The 21,051-nt window shown below is 44.4% G+C and overlaps 1 protein-coding gene across 1 annotated transcript in view; it reads left to right on the top strand.

The window, feature by feature from the left end:
* Positions 1 to 11,767: 11,767 nt before the first annotated feature.
* Positions 11,768 to 21,051, top strand: part of LOC145403926 (uncharacterized) — a 407,720-nt gene continuing 398,436 nt past the window's right edge. The window contains exons 1-2 of the mRNA XM_080275528.1: positions 11,768 to 11,773; positions 12,223 to 12,861. Of these exons, the coding sequence (XP_080131654.1) occupies positions 11,768 to 11,773; positions 12,223 to 12,861 (645 nt within the window). The remainder of the gene's footprint in view (positions 11,774 to 12,222; positions 12,862 to 21,051) is intronic.

Here is a 21,051-nt window from a genome sequence, read left to right as displayed (position 1 = left end):
CACCTGAAGTAAATCTGGGGAAAGGAAGTAGAGATGGGGAAGTGGAGGGATGGAGGAGGAGTTAGAGGAAACATGGGAAGAAAAGAAAAGAGAAGGAGAGGAGAGGAGAAAAGAGACGAAACGAGATTAAACAAGCCGAAAGAGGAAGGAGGGAGGGAAGGAAGGGAAGGGACGGAAAAGAATGAAAGAAAAGAGGGAAGGAAAGGAAAGGAAAGTAGGAAGGAAGGAAGTAAGGAAGGAAGGAATTGAACTAAAGGGGATGGAACGAAAAGGAAAGGAAAGAAAGGGAAGGAGGAGGAAAGAATTGTTTAAGATGGATTGTTGGATATAATTTTTAGAAATACGATGAGAGTCAAGCACAATAAAGTAAGGCAACAGTGGATAATATTGGATTGAATCTAATGTGGTGGATGGATGGATGGATAGATAGTGGATATGTGGATAGATAAATGGATGAATAGATAGATGATATACGGAGGAGAGGGAGGGTTGTAGGATGAGGAGAAAATGACATTGAAGATAGAAGGATGAAGTCGAATTGAGAAGAAAATGGTGATTCTCTCTCTCTCTCTCTCTCTCTCTCTCTCTCAGTAACTTTTTTTTTTTTCCCCTTTCCTGTTTCCTTCCTTCTCTCTCTCCCTCCTTCCTGCCCCTCTCCATCTTTCTCTGTCAGACGCATTTTCTCTCTTCCTTCCCCCTCCTCATTTTTTCCTCTCTCTGTTGCTTTCCTTCCTCCCTCTTCGCTTTTTCCTCACTCCCCATTTTTGTTCCATTTCGCTCTGTCTCTTATATCCTATTCTTTGCCTTAGTTTTTTCTTTTGTGCTTTAGTTTTGTTCTTACGGTATGTGGCATTCTCTCTCTCTCTCTCTCTCTCTCTCTCTCTCTCTCTCTCTCTCTCTCTCTCTCTCTCTCTCTCTCTCTCATCCACCCTTCATTTTTTCCCATCCCTCTCCCTTTCTCTTCTCCTTCATCATTTCTCTCTCCTTCCTCCTCCTCAAATCATCCATCATCCCTCCTTGCTCTCCATCCCTCCATCTTCCCTCCTCCTGCCCCTTCTCCCTCCCTCCCTTCCTACCCTCTCCATCTTCTGACATTTCTTTCTTTCTCTTCCTTCTCCTTGCTCACTCTTCCTCCTCTCTCTCCATCTGGCCTTCTTTTCTTCTTCCATCCTCTCCATATCTTTCTCATGTTTCATTTGCCTTTTCCAATTATTCTTTACATTTCTGCATCGTACACTCCCTGCCTCTTCATCTTCTTCCATCTCTTCCATTTTTTTCCCTCTCTCCTACCCCTCCTTCTCTTTCTCTTCTCCTCTTCCCTTCTCTCCATCTCCACTTCTCTTCTCTCCATCTCCACTTCTCTTCTCCCTTCCTCTCCATTTCATTCTTCTCATTCCCACCTTCCCATTCATCCTTCACACTTTTCTTTCCCTCTTATACTACTTTCCTCATCTACCACCTCTTCCTTTTCCTTCTCCCCTTTCCCTACCCCTCCTTCTCTTCCTTCTTCCCATTTCTCCATCTTCCTTCCCCACCTTCCTCCCCATTTCCTTCTCTTTTCCCTTTTCTCCCCATTTTATCATCCCTTATCTTCCATCTCTTCTTTTTCCTTCCCATTCCTTAGCCTCCTTCTCTTGTTCTGTACTTCCCTCCTCCTCCTCCTTTCTCTCCATCCGTCCATCTTCTCTCCTCCCTTCCTCTCTATTTACTTCTCTCCTTTCCGCCTCCCCATTTATCACACATTGTTCCCTAAGCCTATTTTTCTTCCCTTTGTTTACCTTACCCTTTTTCCTGTCATTTCTCCTTTCAGCAAAATATGAGCGATGGTTGGAGAGAGAGAGAGAGAGAGAGAGAGAGAGAGAGAGAGAGAGAGAGAGAGAGAGAGAGAGGGAGGGAGGGAGAAACTGATGATAATGTAGATAGATAGACGATACAGACAGATAGAGGTGGATAGAGATAGATAGAAAGATAAATAATTTTCGTATTTATATTCTCCAGACGATTTTAGTCAGCCTATGAGAGACTTTTGGTATTAAATGTTAAGGAGAATATATACGTGTCCACAGGTATAAATTATGACCCCGTGTTGGTCGCCATAAAGTTGCCATAACGTAGGTGAAGGTGGCACCCGATAGCGTACCTGTCAGCAGCGTGGCAGGCGTGTATCAGTGCTGCCTCATACCTCATACCACGCCACCCTATTCACTGAGGAAGGGCTGTATCAGTTGCCTCATACCTTATACGCGCTGATGAATGCCTTGGCCTGCAGACTTAGGTGGGATTTTTGTGAGGGATGGTTGTGGGTTTGTAGATATTTCGTATGGGACTGTCTCTTTGCCGGATTTATTGTACAAGGCACCTAGATTAATCCTTTCTGTGATAATTAATTTAGTATACGATAAAGGCAGTTCTATTTACCTTGGTAGTTTGGGCTTATTGAAGGGAATATCTTACCGTACCAGTCCCACAAATCCATCTTAAGCTGAAGAAAATCGTCTGGAAATTGTAAGGATGAAATATTTAACACGTCAGCTTATTGAATGGGATTATTGTGACTTAATTTCTCTACAGTGTCGAGATACTGTAGAGGAACTGTTGCCTGTGACTGGACCTGACTGTTGCACTGTGAGGTTGCAGGAACGGGATTTGACAAGGGAAGCGTCGTATTGCAAACCTGATGACTTGGTTTGCATTTAGCGTCTTGGTGGTCAGATATCTAGTGCTGCTGCTGCTGCTGCTGGTGATGTATATATATGTGGCTTTGGTGCAGGTGTGGAGGTGGTGATTGTGGTGGTGGTGGTGGTAGTGGTTGTGATGGTGACGGTGGTGGTAGTGGTTATGGTGGTGATGGTAGTGATGATGATTTGTGTACGCCGTTTTGGTGCAGGTTTAAAGGTGAAACATGGTGTAGTGGGGAGATGTGGTGTTGGTTATGGTGGTGGTGGTGGTGGTAGTGCACATGATTTTCATTAAGATATGGTAGTAGTAGTAGTAGTAGTAGTAGTTAGTGGTGGTGGTGGTGGTGGTGATGGTGATGGAGTCTAGGAGAGAGGTGAGGTATGATAGTGTAAGCAGGTATGATGGTTGATTGGCACGGGAGTATCTGTATTGTTGGATATATGGTTTTCCTGAGATATGGTGCTGGGTGTATTGGTATTGGCAGTGGTATGTTTGGTACTGGGAACTTGTGGCGTGTATTGGAAGTTATGCCTGGCCGAGAAATGTGATGGTGTGTGCAGGGGTGGTATTGGTGGAGGTAGGGCAGGTGTGATACTGGTATTGTTGGTAGTAGTAGTAGTGGTAGTGGTAGTGGTAGTATTGGCACTGGTGGTAGTAGTGTTATCGTAATGTTGGCAGTGGTTATAGTAGCGGTTGTGTCGGTGGTGGTCGTGATAGTATTGGCAGTGGTGGTAGCGACGGTAGTGGTAGAGGCTGTAGTGATGGTAGTGGTAGAGGTGGCTGTGATGGTAGTGGTGGTAGAAGTGATATTAGTAGTAATGGTAGTGGTGTTATTGATAATAGTGGTAGTATTGGAGGCTTGTAGGGTGTATTGGAAGTCGTGTTTGGACGAGAGATGCGGTATGGTGTGTCCAGGTGTGTTCAGGTATAATAGGTTTTGGACAGGTGTGCTGGTGGTGATGGTATTGCTTTAGTGCGTTTACTATAACCTAAAAAGACCCATAACCCCATTCGGCTCGGTTTATGAGCATGTGTTGTCAGATTGGAGGGTGAATTTGACTAGTAACCAAGGAGACTCGTGCCAGATTTCTAAGGCTTATCGAATTTCACGCAACCACGACTTCGTATTTAAACTAAGGGAGTAGCCCAGTTCCGTCGGGTGAAAACAGTAGTGGAGGTAGTAGTGATGCATATATGGTTTTAATATATGTGGTTTTGATGAAGGTATGGTTGTTGTGGTATTCGAAACGGTGGTTGGAGTGGCGCGTGTGTGGTTTGGTGCGTGTGGTAGTGATGCAAATGTGGTAGTGTGGTGTGGTAGTGTGTGTCGAAATCGGTGCCTCTACGGGAAATACAGTTTGTGTGTGTGTGTGTGTGTGTGTGTGTGTGTGTGTGTGTGTGTGTGTGTGTGTGTGTGGTGTACGAGTATATGTGATAGTGATATTACTGGTAGTGGAAATGCAGGTGTGTTAAAGTATATTGGGAAATGCTGTGTGTGTGTGTGTGTGTGTGTGTGTGTGTGTGTGTGTGTGTGTGTTTGCGAGTGGTGGTGATGTGTATGTATGTGTGGCATGAGTTTATGTGCGTGCGTGTGAGTGGCGGTGTGTGTGCGGCAGGGATGAATAGCCTTTAATGTGTATTCATCAGCGATACGTCCCCCAGCCTTTCATCCGGCTAATTATTTCCATGACTAATTAATGAGCTGATGTACAGTGGTCAGTGCTCGGGAATTTAATGGCGGCCAGAATGAAAGCGCCGGAAATTGGTGGGTATCGATGAGGAGGAAAAGTTTGTGCTGGCCCGTCATGGATCCGCCGTTGGTGGTGTGGAGAAGAGAGTGTGTGGAAGAATTATAACTATGTGGACTGGTGAAGTGGTGGAGGATGGTAGTGGTGGTGGTGACGATGATGGTAATGGTGGTGATGATTGTAAGTTACTTAAGCGGGATTATATAGATAGTGTCCAAGGTTTTTTGTATTTAGGGTCAATATTATATATTTTCAGTATATACTTTCTTATTGTTTTTAAGGTAGAGAATTACGGAAAATATCAAACTTTTCACCCCTCACTTCCCTTTTACCCCCTTCCTCACACCCTCATTTCCACTATACTTCCTTCCATCCTTGTTCACTGCATTTCCTCATCTCCCTCCCCACTCCATCACCCCACTTCCTCACTACCCTTCTCTCCCCCCCTCTCCCCACACCCTCCTTCTCCGCTGCCCCTCTTCCCCTCCCTTCTTTCCTTCGCACACTCACACATCCAGCTTACCTAACTTCTTTCTACCCTCATCGTGTGTACTTTTTCCTTCCAGTTGCAGATATTTCTCTCTCTCTCTCTCTCTCTCTCTCTCTCTCTCTCTCTCTCTCTCTCTTCCAGTTGAGTTACACCACATTTCCTTCTTTACTCCACCAGCTACTTGTATCTCAACACCATTTTATATTTCCACATCAGCTGTCGAGAGAGAGAGAGAGAGAGAGAGAGAGAGAGAGAGAGAGAGAGAGAAACTACTAAAGAACATTGTTGGAGAAAGGATGGAATCTCAAAGAAGGAAAACTAGTGTGAAAAAAGCGAGGGGAGAAAAATGGAGAAAGAAGTAAAAGAGATCTTAAAGGAGAGAGTGAGGGAGGAATGTCAGAGAATGGAGAAAGGTTGAATTTTACAGGGGTGTGAGAGAGAGAGAGAGAGAGAGAGAGAGAGAGAGAGATGATGACTGTGTGTGTGTGTGTGTGTAATGAGAGGAAGTGTAGTAAAACGTGGTGGAGGTGAAGAGCGAAGAAGGGAAAGGGGGAGGGAAGGAGGGAGAGAGAGAGGGAAGAAAGGGGAAGGGGGGAGAAAAGTTGATGGTTGAGTAGGGAACTGGGTAAGAAAAAGAAATGAGATGGGAAGACAAAGTTTAGTTGGGAGAGGGGCATTGAAGAGGGATGATCGGGGAAAGGGGCAAGAAGAAGGGCGAGAAATGGGCAAGAAAGAAGGGAGAAGAGGGAGAGAAATTAGGTTGGGGGGGAGAGAAGAAAGGAAGGAGGGGTGACAAGAAACGGATGGTGCAATATATGAGAAGGGAAGTAGGGGAGAGGGAAAAGAAAGAAAGAAGGGGGAAAAGGGGGCAAGAATGGTGGGACTGGGAATGGGAAAGGGGTAGAGGGGAGAGGAGAGGAGCAAGAAGGGGATTAGAAAGAACTGGAGAGGAGGAGGACAAGCATACAGTACAGGGGGAAGACGGTAGGAGAATGGGGAGTTGGTCCTGGAAGCCAATTTTCCAGTACTTCAGCGTGAGACCTCCAGGATCCAGGCCACGCAGCCTTCTTAATTGACTGACTCCGAAGCCTCCTTGCACAACACGCAACAAGGAGGAAGAAAAAGAACAAAGTAGAGAAGACACTGACAGGAGCACCTCTTATTTTGTTTGATTTACGCACTGCTTTTAGTGTCTTTTTCGTCTGTGATTTTATGTTTGTATTCATCATTGTGTCAGTCCGTTTGAGGTCCCTTATGCTTAGATGGAAAGTAGTTGTTTGAATTAACCCTTTCCTATGCTGGCGAAGTATGAATGGGGAGGCGATTTCTTAAGGACAGTGTGAGGGAGATATTTAAAAGTGGAAATATTGTGCTGACAGTGCTTGTTTGTCATTCTGTATATGCCATCAGTATGAAACGACAGGTTACGAATAGAGGCAAGCACATGAAAAGACATTCTGCCAGAACCTATCTCAGATATGCTCCGCGTCTTTGAAAACGAACCTGAGGAACTATGACACACACAGAGCACAAGACTAACACACGACCTCCTAACCACTGTGGCTCCTTTTCATATACATAGCCGTTCATTTCCAGGACAGTCTTTCTCAGGCTGTCCTGCATTACCCCTACGGTCTTTCAAACTCAGAATATCTTAGAATGAATGAATCTTGACCTTTATCAGTTAACTGACTGGAGAGGTTGGAAGGCTATTTTCGCGGGCTCTTCAACCTTTGGCTCAGTTCTGCATTATGTGTGTGTGTGTGTGTGTGTGTGTGTGTGTGTGTGTGTGTATGAGAGAGAGAGAGAGAGAGAGAGAGAGAGAGAGAGAGAGAGAGAGAGAGAGCGCGCAGCACCCTCTCATCAAGGGCAGAGAGAGCCTTAGAGAGGATCTTGAAATATGCTCTCCCTGACCCACACTAATTGCGGAACGAGAGAGAGAGAGAGAGAGAGAGAGAGAGAGAGAGAGAGAGAGAAACGAGGGTTGGCGCTGATTCATTGTTTGTTGAGAGTTGAATACTTATATGTTTTTAAAGAACACTTCCGTCTTGATTTCATGTTTTACTGTCCATCCATCCATCCATCCATCCATCCATCCAAACATCATCCAATCCTGTATAACCCATCAGGAACTTAATGGCCCCGGGTCTGCGTTCCTTAGTACAGGTATTTAAGGCCAGGCCGAGCACTTCCTTTTGTCATTAGGTGAGCTGTGAACCCAAACACAACTTGGATCTAAACCGAGTTGAATTATATCCAGCTGGAGCGTCTTGTCCCACTAGACCACCAGTGATCTTATGTAGACTTCCTTATATGCCTTGTTGTGCTAAGTGTATTTAGATTCGAGGGTCGGTTTGATTAGTGACCATGGAGAATCATTCCAACCTGATAATTAAGAGGCAGTGAAATTCATGCAGTTATCATCTAGAGTTCACGGGGAATGGCCAGTTCTGTCTCAAACACACACACACACACACACACACACACACACACACACACACACACACACACACACACACACACACACACACACACACACACACACACACACACACACACACACACACACACACACACACACACACACACACACACACACACACACACACACACACACTAGTAACCAAGAATACTCATTCCTCATAACTAAGCCTCATCTAATTCCATGCAACCACAGCCTACACCTTTTAAGTTGTGACAGTAGGCTAGATTTGCCAGGAAAAAAAAAGACAAAGAAAGACAGATAGACAGAACAACAGACAGACAAACCAACAGACAGACAGACAGACCAAGGGAGCCCGAGAGCCACTAAGAAGTAGCAGATGTAGGGTAGAAAAAGGTGGGAGGGAGAGAGTAACAGCTGGGCCTCCACACCTGGTTTTTTGTGCTCCCTTATCTCATCATAAAACTGAGAGAGAGAGAGAGAGAGAGAGAGAGAGAGAGAGAGAGAGTCAGGTGTTCAAAATTTATCATAGCTTTTTTTTCACTTTTACATTTAATATTTTCAGTTGGTTATTCATGGCTTTCAGTATTCTTGCATTTACGTGTACATTATCTCTGAATTCTCCTGTTTTTTCTCTCCTTCCTTCCTTCCTTCCTTCCTTCCTTCCTCCTCACTCTTCGGTTTTCTTTTCTACCCTCTTTCCTTCCTCTTTTACCCTCCTTCCCTTTCTTGCTTCCTTTTTCGTTATTCACAATCCGTCCCTATCTCAGTTTCTTTTTACACTTTCCTTCCTCTTTCCTTCCGTGTTAGACATTCTGCCACCCCTCCTTCCCCTTCCTTCCTTCCTTCCTTCCTCCTCCTCCTCCTCCTCCAGCTGAAGACCCCCATTTTTAGCGGAGTGTGGTGAGGTTCGGAAATGTGATGTGAGTGTCGACTTTCGCGTTGGCTGCAGTTGAGGCCTGAGTGGTGGAGATGTGGTGGTGGATGGTGGTGGATGGGGAAGATGTGGTGATGTGTTGTGATGTGATGGTAGAATGGTGGTGTGGTGATAATGTGACATCATGGTGGTGATGTGATGTTATAGGGATGTGGTGGTTGGGGAAGATGTGATGGTGATATTTTGACGAGGTGAAATGATTGTGGTAGTGGTAGGTGAAATGCGGTGATGTGGTGATGGATGATGATGTGGTAGTGGATGATGAAGATAGGGTGAGGTGGAAGAGATGTGGTAGTATTGTGGTGAAAGTAGGGTGATGGCTTTGTGATAATGTGGATGGTGAAGATGTGGTGACATGGTGGTGATGTAATATACCATCCAGCTTGCAACACCAGCCCCTTTCAGCTTTTTAGCACACATGGAGTCAGGATTCCGTGGGCTGGAATGGTGAGGGAATGAGAGTGTGACCCGTTTAATTGAGATGACTTACTGGAATTTTCTTTTTATTCATTTATTTTTTACTCTCGGAACCTTCTCACCCTTACCGTTGGTAGGAAAAGAGATCAGGATGATGGTGATGATGATAATGGGGATGATGGTAATGGTGATGATGATGATGATGATGATGATGATGATGATGATGATGATAATGGTGATGATGATGATGATGATGAGGAGGAGGAGGAGGATAATAATAGGGATGATGATAATGGTGATGATGATGATGATGATGATGATGATGATAATGGTGATGATGATGAGAGAGCATTCATCCATCAACCATACAGTCTTCCCCACCAGGATCGTAGGGACCCTAGGCAAGGCTTCTCAGCAGACATTTAAATCGAGAATGACCTCATTAATGCTCCTGAACGTCATTATAGAAGCAGTAAACCTCATCGATCCCTCAGACTTCCACCTGGAGCGCCTTAACCCACTAAACCACCATTTCATACCTCGTTGAGTGCACCACTTTTGGGGAAGATGTGTAACCGTGATATTGAGGTAAGGTTGTTAGAGAAGGTGATACTTAATATAATCGCCGTGGTTGTGCTTTCATCCTTCATCAGAGAGGCGAAGTGGATTGTGACAAAATGGATTAATCTGGACAGTGAGCGAGGCTAGTTAACTCTATCTGGTATTTATAAAGAATCCTAACTAATTACGCTAAGCAGGTCACCATAAATCTCAACTATTATTGCAGATCATTTCCTCCCCTGCACTTTGTCACTTCTGTACTCACCCTCATTTGATTTTGAAGTGTGTAGGAGCTGTGTGAGTGAAGAAAATCATATATGCAAGAAATTTTATACATAACTTAAGCTTCCGAGACTTTATAAATACGATCCCGTAAGTCTTAGAGAATGCCATCGTAAACCCCGTCGTTGTATAGGCAAGCAAATCAGCGTAAGTGGCCGGGTAAGTAGCTAATCTCGTAGGTAGAGGCGTAAGTAGGTAAGTAGACTATTAAACCCCCCTCCTCCACACACCCCACTTCCTTCCCCCAACCCTCCAACCCCCACCAAAAAAAAAAAAAAAAAAATGGAGGAGGGTATCGAGTTTTCATTAACCTAAGTGACCCCTTGAAAATCCGCTCATCCTTCCCTCCCCCCCCTTTTTTTTTTTTTTTTTATCATCATTGGTTTACTTACCCTCAAATTTTTTCCCTCCATTTTCGTCGTATCAGCCATCTAGGTTTTAAGACGCAGGGAAATGGGAGGAATCTTGAGCTTATTTTCTATTTTATTCTTGTTCTTATTCTTGGAGAAAACTGTAGTAGCAATAGTTGTAGTAGTAGTAGTAGTAGTAGTAGTAGTAGTAGGTGTGGTGATGGTGGTACTGAGGGTAGCAGCAGCAGCCGCAGCCGTCCCAGGTTCATATGAACGAGAACCCATTAGACTACAGGCTGAGGTTACCCTTTTGCTGGCCACAATCTTCCTTTCGTGGGAGAGGGAGGGTGTTGAGTCCGTTTGTACTGAATAACCGGGCAGTGGAGCCGACTGGTTATATTAATGCCACCCCGAGAAGGCGTCCCTCTCCTGCACCAAAACTCTTATGTTAAGCCATTATTTCATAGGAGTTTGTGAGGAGTGTCGCCTGAGTGGGAAGGGTTACTGAGAGAGAGAGAGAGAGAGAGAGAGAGAGTGAGAGAGAGAGAGAGAGAGAGAGAGAGTGAGAGAGGATGGTAAGTGAAAAAAAGAGATAAGGTTTTAAAAATGGGTTTTGGTGAAGGCTGGATCCCGGCGACTACATTTTATGAGGAATGGTATTGCGGCTGTTTGGGGGATTTATGTCCTTTTGGTCCTTCCCCCTTCCTTCTCTCTTTCTCCGTCGCCCCTTCCTTTCCTTTCCTCGCTCAGTTCCTTCCTTTCCTTCCCTCGCTAGGTTCCTTTATTTCCTTCTTTCCCTTGCTCATTTCCTTTCTTTCCTCCTTTTTCTTCCCTTTCTTCCTTACCTTCTTGCCTCACTTTTTTTCCTTTCCTTCATTCCTTTTTCACTTCTCTTCTTCCTTCTGTCTTGCTTCACGGTTTTTCTTCCTCTTCCTTACCTCCCTTTCATTCATTCCTTCCTCTCTCTCACTCCTCCTCTTCCTTGCCATTTCTCCTTCCCTTTCTTCCTATCCTTCTGTCCGTCCTCTCCACTCCTCTCCTTCCTTTCCTCCCTTTCACTTCTCTTTTCTTTCTTCCTGTCACTTCACCTCTCCCGTTTTTCCTCCTCTTCTCTCCTTTTTCCCTCTCCTAAGCTGAACATGGTTTGTAGATATGTTTCCAGACTCCTTGTGTATTCAGTTCACTGTTGGCGTAAAATTGCGTTCTCTCCATCTTGCATGCTGAGCTGTAGCAATTGATTAAAGCTTGAATGTAGCTTGAATGTGATGCTAGTCAGGAAGAAGTGTTATGGAGAGGATGTAGAGCCATAGTATTTTCTTTTTCTGCCATTGAGCTACAAGAAGTGCTCTTCAAAAGACAAAAACTTAGGCCTAATTTAAGTGAAAAGAGTCTACCGGTACTGATTCCAGAAGTCTCTCCAGCGGCCTGATATTACAGACACACCTTTGCTGTTAATTGGAATTTGGGTCTATGTTCTTCATTACTTGTTCGACCAGTTATGCCAAAGTCATTATCATTAGCTTAAAGACTGTGTGTGCTGGGGGAGAGGGTGGTGTGTGTGTGTGTGTGTGTGTGTGTGTGTGTGTGTGTGTGTGTGTGTGTGTGTGTGTGCGCGCGCGCTTGCATGCGTGCGTGCGTGTGTGCCAAAGCATCTCCCTCTCTCTCTCTCTCACACACACACACACACACACACACACACACACACACACACACACACACACACACACACACACACACACAAGAGGAGTATTGCCGAAGTTGTGAACACCGACTGAATGCGAAGTTTATTAATGAAGTGAGGCTCGGAATACTGAGTAGGCGGTGTGGAGGGGGGCACTGAAGTTGGGGAAGGTAGGGAGGATGGAGGTGAGGTTGGAGACAGAGGAGGGAGTGGGCGAGGTACCTATGGGGGTGGATAGGGTGGGAAAGGTAGGAAGGCTGAGGGTGGGGGTGGGGAGGGTAGTGGTTAAACTTCTGTAGGTTGGGTTAAGTTAGGATAGGTTAGGTTGCGTTAGGTTGTTAGATTTGATTAGGTTAGGTTTGCTTTGTTTTGCTATGGGGAGGTAAGAAGGGTGAGGATTGGGTGGGGATGGGGTAGGGGGGAGGTAGGGAGGAGGGGAATGGGATGGGTAGCGAAAATATGGGTGGGAGTGGGATGGGGGACATAGGGTGGAAAGGGGTGAGGGTGGAGTGGTTAATGCCTAGATGATGATGATGATGATGATGATGATGATGATGATGATTATTATGGTGGTGGTGAAGTTAAGATGCTGCTGGTGAAAGAAAAATAAATCTCATTCTTTTTCTCTTTCCAGGCGACGGGGTTGGTGAAGATCCAAGAACGTCTACAGAACGTAACCCTGATGATAAATGGCAGCACCGAGGCAGCCATCATCCAAAAGGGCGAACAAAAGCAACTGCAAGCCCGCGTTACCCCTCTCTCCGCCCTCCCTGGCACGGTGTTCCTGTGGTACCTTGATTCGAACTTGGTTAAACAGAAGCCTTTAATCACCAGTAGCAACGTTATCGCCACTATCTTCGAGAACGAGGGAGAAAGGAGAATGTTTGTGAGAGCTGTGAATGACGTATCGATGGCCGAGTCGCAGGAACTGAAAGCCCTAGTTGTGGAAGCGCTTGGAGATGTGCGTGGCTTAGCTGACCATGATTCGGTACACACGGATGAAGCTAGGAACTACACCGTGTTAGTGGGCCAAGGGAGCCACATTATGTATACTTGGGACTTTGGGGATGGAACTAAATCTATCATGACTACACAGCCCACACAAGAGCACACCTACACCCGCGCCGACACCTATACCCTGGAAGTAAACCTATCTACACCACTAGGGGATCGAATCGTGGTGCGTAGTGAGGTCTTTGTGCTGGACTACGGTACCTGCGACACACCCAAGGTTCTGCAGTTCTTCCCCCAAGATATCACCACGGCTAGAGAGGTGAGTGTCTTATTTTTTTAATTGATCTCTTGTAGGCTTAGGATCTCTTGTAGGCTCCAAGGATTTCTTTCACTGTGTATTTTTTTTTAAAGCATTACAGAGAAAGAGTGGTCTGCATATTGCGTCCTCTCGTCTTGGTGAATATTCTTGTGGGGACGGCTTAGTCAGCGTTGCCACTGCTTGCCCTGCATTTTTGTCTGCTTCCCTTCACTTTTTCCATGCTAAATGATGTCAGATTATTTATGTTCATGGACTGCGTGTTTGATTATTTTATGAGACATAAAATATCTGCCGTCCCAATACCTGTAAATAGAGCCGTCCCCACAACACACTAGATACCTTCAGAGGGGTGCAATATACGGACCGCCCTGCTGACACTGTGCCGAGGGAAGTTGCTGAAAATATCTACTTTGCGTAAGTATTGCGTGGAACAGTCCTTGTATCTGTGTAACTTAGTATGAGATTCAGTTTAGCATGAGACCTATACATGTGACAGCGGGTATTGTAATGTCAGTATGTGTCTATGTGTTATATATGTCTCACTGGCATGAAACGGAAGATACCAAAGACAGTGAGGCGAACACTGAAAATCTGACCCACCGCGACTTCCTTGTAACCATACACTCTAAATTTATGCATTAGAATATTATGTGGTCAGCAGAGAACCAATGGGCATTCATTCATATATATCGCTACTACTATTGCGTCACTGTCATGTGTTGGGAGGGGACGTCAGTGGGTAATAGCAACACCAGTACAAGAACATGATTAAGATGAAAAAGTCCTTAAGGCCTACTTATGACTCGAAAAAAAAAAAATGGTGTGGGGAGGAATACGGAAACGATGTCTACTTTGCATTTCTAAATAATTAAATCATCACGTTGTAGCCAATTAGTTTGTTTATTTGAAAGGTTACAGTATGACTTTTAGGATTTTTTTTTATTTTTTCGTGAGGCATGAACAATTTTTCTTACACATCTAGAATTAACTGTACAGCACAAAGGAAGGAAAATTTAATAAAAATGATGGGTGAGAAATGCAGACAGGAGAGAGAAAATTATTAATGTTGAGTAAGGGAGGGGGAAGGAGTGGGAGAGGAGAAAAGGAATAAGAAATGATGGAAGAGTGGAATGTTAAGCTGATGTGAAGAAGAGAGTGGTGGTAGTGTGAAAGAGAGAGAGAGAGAGAGAGAGAGAGAGAGAGAGAGAGAGGGAAGTGGTGTGAGGACGAGAGAAGCAGCTGGAGTAGAGAGGGTTTCCTTGTAGGGCGTGGCGGGGGGGAGGGGGGAGGAAGGAGGGGGCGCGCTTTCCCCTGCCTCTCTCAGACCCCCCTGTTCCCCCCTTAGAGCCCCCTCCTAACATTTTCTCACATTTCGGTCTCCCTCTTTTACTTCACACTCTCTTCCTCTTTCCTCTCCTTGTCTTCCTCGTTTCTTCCCCTCCTCCTCCTTCTCCCTGCCTTCTTCCTCTCTCCCTCGCTCTTCTCCGCCTCCCCATTTAGACCTGCTACACCCCTCCCCGACATATGTCTCTCCCGCTCTCATCCACACTTTCTTCCTTTCCTTCCCCTTCCTCACTCTCCCTCTCTCCCCTTCCTGTCTTGCTCTCTCTTCCCTCACCTCGTTCCCCGTCCATCGCGTCCTTCTTCCCTTCTCGTCATTCCTTCCTTCCTTTCCTGTGTGTGTGTTTTTTTTCTTCTTCTTCCCTCTCCTACGTTGACATTTTTCTTTCCTCTCATCCCACTGTCTTAACCCCCCCACATTATATTCTTTAGTCATTCACCCCTCCTTCCTTCGTTCATTCATTCATTCATTCATTCATCCTTGTATTAAAGTCCTTTTTTCTTTGCCATCCATTTTCCTCCTGTGCTTCGTTTTCCTCCCCCGTGTGGAACTTAGGGACAAAAAGTATAAATAAACAAATAAAGTGTGTATATATATATATATATATATATATATATATATATATATATATATATATATATATAGATAGATAGATAGATAGATAGATAGATATAGATATAGATAGATAGGTAGATAGATAGATAGACGAAATAAAACTACATGGCCAGTATGAAAGACAAAAACAGTGCAAAGCCTCCATATCATAACAGAATCTCGCATCTCGCCATATCATAATCCCAACCATCTCTATCCTCTTCCGCATGCCCCCTCAAACCTCCATTTCCTGCAGTCCATCGGTCTCATTTTCGGGTGATAAGGAGGATTTTGAGGGACGTTTGTATAACCATTCAGTTGATCCATTCACCTTTGTCAGTGCTACCACGAGAAGGCATCCTTCACCTCCACCAACCAGTTCAAACGCCTCCATATCTAAAGTTCAATTATCTCTCCCCTCACCTTCTTCCCCCTCACCCTCTCCAATCTTGTAACTGGACGACAAAAACTACCAAAGGGAGGGAAGGGACGTGGTCGTGGCGTTAGGGTCGTGCGTGGTAGCTGGAACGACCCATTCCGCGCAACAAACGGCGCTGACTCCATCGTACGTTGGGGGCATTCACAAGGTTGCAGTGCTATTGAGGTCTCCCCCCTCCCACTCCTGTGTCGCAGGCTCTCTGTGTCTCTGGATGTTTGTCTTTTCCTTTCTGGATCTGTTTGTGTATTTCTTTATCTATATTCTCTCTCTCTCTCTCTCTCTCTCTCTCTCTCTCTCTCTCTCTCTCTCTCTCTCTCTCTCTCACACACACACACACACACACACACACACACACACACACACACTGCATTGTGTGGGAAATGGGTGGAGAGAGAGAGAGAGAGACTGTGTGTGTGTGTATTGGCAAGATACGAGGATAGAGAGCATGAGATTGGCGTTGCTAAATCTGAAAATTTTGTTTTACTTCTAGTATATAATTATGTTCTTTGTCACAAATGCATAAGGTTTATTGTCTTTATCAGTATGTCATCTGTGTATCTATCTATGTATTTGTATCTATCTATATATATTTCTCTGCCACACATCCTAAGCCATCCCTCTTTTTATAGCTATTTATTCAGTTAAGGAGTGAGATTTCAAATTGAAAACGTGAATACTGTACGTGGAGAAGTGAGTGAAATATTGACAGGAGAGTGTGTGTGCATGAGTGAGGTGGAGGGGGGAGAGGAAGGGAGCGACCGAGGCTGAGATGGAGGGATTTGGTGGAAAGGTATATGAATGAACGAGGATTTGAGTTGAAGGGAGGGCAGTCTGATGGCGTAAGACATAATGACCAGGAGGCGATTTGTTTATGGTCACTCCTTCCCTTGATTTAGGCGTCTGGCTACAGAAAGGGAGACATTTATATAGACGAACAGGTAAATTGAGATGTATTATTTTTTAGCCCCTTAAGTACGAGGGGTGTACAGATAGATAGGTAGATAGATAAATAGATTACTAGCCCCTTCATTACGAGGTTTTCAATTAGAGTAAAGCCTTCTCAAAGTAACAAAAATAAAATGAAAAATGAGTTTAGAGCTTCGAATTTAACGAGATTAAAGTCGAAAATTATATGAGTCATATTGCTGGGTTTAAAGAACGAAAATTTGATACAAATAAAATGATAAAAGAATGGGTTTTTGATCGCCTTTGTACTAATTGGGGGAAAAGTATTGGTGTTTTATTAATTAATTCGGTTTTTGTCGGGGTTTTTCCCAGGGGAGTAGGAAAAACTCTCTCTCTCTCTCTCTCTCTCTCTCTCTCTCTCTCTCTCTCTCTCTCTCTCTCTCTCTCCCTCCTTTTTTTTTTTTCCTAAATACCATCTTTCCTTTCCCACCCCTCTCTCTCGCCTCTCGTTTCTGCCCGCTTCCCTCTTCCTCCTTTCTGTCTTCTCTTTTCGTCTTCTCAACGTCAGTTTCTCTTCCCTTCCTCTTCCCCCCATCGTCTCCCGTCTCTCTCTACCTTTCCTCTCCTTCTCTTTTACTTTCTTTCTCTCTCCCTCTCCCTCTGTCCCTCCCCTTCCCTCCTCCTCTTCTCCTCCTCCCCTCCCATTCCCTCCACACCATTTACCTCCGTGCTTCCTCACCATTATTCCCTAATTCCCTTCTTCCACACCGTCACCCCCTTACCACCTCCACACTCCTCTTTCCTCTTACTCTTACTTTCTCCCTCTTATTTTTCCTTTCACCTTTTCTTTCTCCTCTCTTCCCTGTACTTTCTTTTCCCTCCCTTATTCCTTTATTCTCTTCCGTCCTCCCACCCCCTTACCATCTTTACACACGTCTCTCCTCTTACTCTCATTTGCCCTTCCCTCTTTCTTCCTCTTCCACTTACACCTCTTTTTTTGTTTTTACGTTCACGCCATCCATTCTTATTGTACTCTCTACGTCCTCTTTCTTCCTTTTCTCCTTTTACTCTATTTCTCCTGTCTCCCACTTCTTTTCGATCCTTCCTTCTCTTACTCTTCCTCCTCTTGTTTTTACACCTGCTTTCCTTCCTCCTCTCCTTTCTTCCCGACCATCATTCCCTAACTCTCTTCTTCCACACCATCACTCCCTTACCACCTCCTCACTCCTCTGTCCTCTTTTACCCATTCCTCTTTTTCTCACCTTCATCCCCTCTTTCTTCGTTTACTCTCTTGCTTCCTCATACTCTCACACCTTCCTTCCGTTCATCTTTACTGCCCTCCTCCTCTTATTGTCCCATTCCTTTCTTCCTTCTTTCCATTTCTTCCCTTCCTACCATCCTTTTTCTTCCCTTCCTACCTTACTTCCGTTCTTTCCTTATACTTACCTTCCTTTCCATGATTTTCTTCCTCCCTTCCTTCGCTTTTTCTTACCTACCTACCGTTTCTTCATTTTCGTCAGTCCTTCTTACTTTCCTTCCTTCTTTCCTCTGCATCATTAGGGCCCCAAATGAACCTGAGTTGAATGTTTTTTCAGTGTGGGTTCCGACGTAGGCAAGTCTTCATGAACCCCCTAGGAAGAAGACGATTTAGTTTCATCGTGGGGCCTCCAGACGGTTTTATTCAGCTGAGGAAGGATTTTTACAGGAATTTAATCCTTTCACTCTGAGGACATACTCTTATGCCAATGTAACCCCATAAATACGATACAGTATTCTCTGCGTTATGCTAATTTCTCTCTATAATTCTATCTAAATTCAGTCTGTTTCTAATTTGTATCTATAGCCAGATGCCTTAATCCATAAGAGGGGGCCGCAAACAAATCGCCTCCATGCCGCCCTGTCCCCAGCTAATTTCCACCGAACGATTTTATTTAAACTAGGAGAGAGTTTTCGAGCTGGATAAGTTAGGTATAGCCGTAAAAACACAATGTACCTGGAAATCAGTCAGAATGCAATAATAATAATAATAATAATAATAATAATAATAATAATAAACAGAAATAATAATAAACCCACAAGCCAACACAAAAACCAATCCCAAAAATGAAAAAAAAAAATAAAACGAAGGTAAAATGGGTGGAAATCACATAAACAATTTGGGCTTAACTACCTCATTTGGGGATTATAAACTAATTTGCATAATCACGGTCGGTTCAGAGGCAGGCAGGGATTGGGTGAGAGAGTCCGCTCCTGCCAACATTACTGCCAACATTACTACCACTAACACTAACATTTCTGCCAACAGTATTAGTGTAACCAGCATTACTAGCGCAACCAACAAACATTAATAGTGTAACCAACATTTCTACGGCGACCAAAATTAGTAGTGCAACTGTAGCCTACAAAACTACCAACATTAGTACTGCAACCAATCAACAGTACTACCAACATCACCACGCAACCAACATTACTACAACAACCAGCCACATTACTACTACCACTGCAGATATCACTACGTACACACTATCAGTGTTTCCTTTTCCATCATCACTTCTATAACACTACTACTACCAACATTTCCACTGCCAACATTACCACTACATACGTCTCTACTGCCAACATACCACTGCAGCCAGCATTGCTACAACAGCGATGTCGCTTCTACCAACAGTACCGCGACTACCAACATTACTTGCGCTTGTACTGCAACCAATATTACCTTCACTACCACCACTACCAGTATTACCACACATGCCCTACCACCACTACTAACATTTCCACAGCTACCCATATTACTTGCACTACCACAGTAACCAACATTACCACCACTGCTACCAACATTTCTACCACAAAAACCAACAATACCACCACAGCAGTATTACCCGTCATCAGCATTACCACCACTGCAACTAATATTACGACCACTATAACCAGCATTACCACATCAGCCAACATTACTACCATTGCAACCAACATTACCACCTCTTCAACCAATATTACCACCACAGCAACCAACATTACCACCATTGTCAACAACCACCATTATGCAGAACGTCTCTTTCAAACCGATTCCACGTAACACTAATCAGTTGCATCTGTTAGTTTTGTGTGTGTGTGTGTGTGTGTGTGTGTGTGTGTGTGTGTAAGAGAGAGAGAGAGAGAGAGAGAGAGAGAGAGAGAGAGAGAGAGAGAGAGAGAGTTTTCACCTTAATAAAATCGTTTTATTAGCAAGAGTACAGTGCATAGATTTTTGTGGTCCGGAGTTAGGATTTTAATAATAACAAGAACTCTAACTGTGATGATGATATTGATAATTGATGATAATGATAAGCAGACTGTGATAAAGATTACCATAGTCCTGATGATGATGATGATGATGATGATAAATATAAGTTTTTGTGTGTCAGCTTCAATTTCTTATCATGTGTCATTGAGTGTGTGTGCAGTTGGTACATTATGTTGTGGTTATGTCTGCAACGAGGTGGAGTTATGAGGTTATTACAGGGTTATTACGGGGTTCCACACATTACTGCCCCAGTCATCACTATTACCAAATTCACCACTACTGCCACTTTCACCACTAATACCACATTCACTACTACATTAACCACATCTGCAACATTCACTACTACTACTACATTCATTATTTCTTTTGCCGTCTCCTCATCTCTGTCTGCTTTCATGCCCGCTCGTCGTCTTTATTCCTTTCCTTATCTTTGTTCTTCTTTCATGCCTTCTCTCTGTTTTTCTCTCCACTCGTCTCGTCTCCTCTTTTCCCTCATCTGCTACTGTTCTTTCTCCAGCTTTTTCACCTGTCTGCCCCTTCCATCTCCATTTCCTTCTCTTTCCCTTCAATCTTCTTTCCCCTTCACCCTCTTCTTACTTATCCTCCCCTCTTTTTTTTTCTCCCTGATCTTTCCATTTCCATGCGTTTTACTTTCCTGCCCCTTCCACTTCTCTTCCTTTCTCCTTTCATTTCTCTTCTTTTCCCTTTCCTCTCCTCTCACTTACACTCTTCTCCTCTCCTGCTCTCCGTGATAACCCAGCTTCAGCTGCTAAGCAGGCAGTTAGCAGGCACCGAAACACCCACTCAGTCATACACCAAGGGACTGTACACTGTATATATAACCTTATCCATACCCACACCATCCATAACTGGGTGTGCTTCTGGGACCCGGTATTTTTCGACGACTCGTTCGTATTTTGAGAGAGAAAAACATTGCCACACCTCATACTAACACACATTATACTGCCACATCTCACTGGCGGACCTCATGCTGCTCACACTAGCATACCTCTTACTGGCAGCCTTACATGACCACACCATATATTGCCACATCTCATACTACCATACCATATACTGACTTATTCATACTGCCACACATACTGTCACATATCAGTCACACCACATGTTACCACACTTCAAACTGCCATACTTCACACTATTATATCTCACACACACACACACACACACCTCACGCAGCCACACCCCATACTCCTACACTCATTGTTAATCCAGCTCCACACCCAAGATCCATAAATGTGTATACTTCTGGGAGGGTGTATGTTTGGCTCGATCGTAAATAGGCAACCGAAAGAAAAGTCCCTGTGCAATAGAATAAGCAATGCCTCACCACACACACACACACACACACACACACACACACACACACACACACACACACACACACACACACACACACACACACACACACACACACACACACACACACACACACACACACACACATTCCCTGGGGGTATAGTGTGAGGGCAGAGGTAATTTCGTAGCAGAGACGCACGATAAAGGGAAGATCAGGAGCGGACGAGGGTGGACTGAGAGAGAGAGAGAGAGAGGGAGAGAGAGAGATGGGAGAGGGGGAGAAGAAGGTGAGAAAGGATGTTATGT

The sequence above is a fragment of the Coenobita brevimanus genome, chromosome 62, assembly GCF_032717465.1.
Source record: "Coenobita brevimanus isolate Jiangsu-jjx chromosome 62, ASM3271746v2, whole genome shotgun sequence".
Classification (NCBI taxonomy): domain Eukaryota; kingdom Metazoa; phylum Arthropoda; class Malacostraca; order Decapoda; family Coenobitidae; genus Coenobita; species Coenobita brevimanus.
The sequence above is the reverse complement of the archived record's forward strand: the minus strand, read 5'-3'. Positions and strand labels throughout refer to the sequence as shown.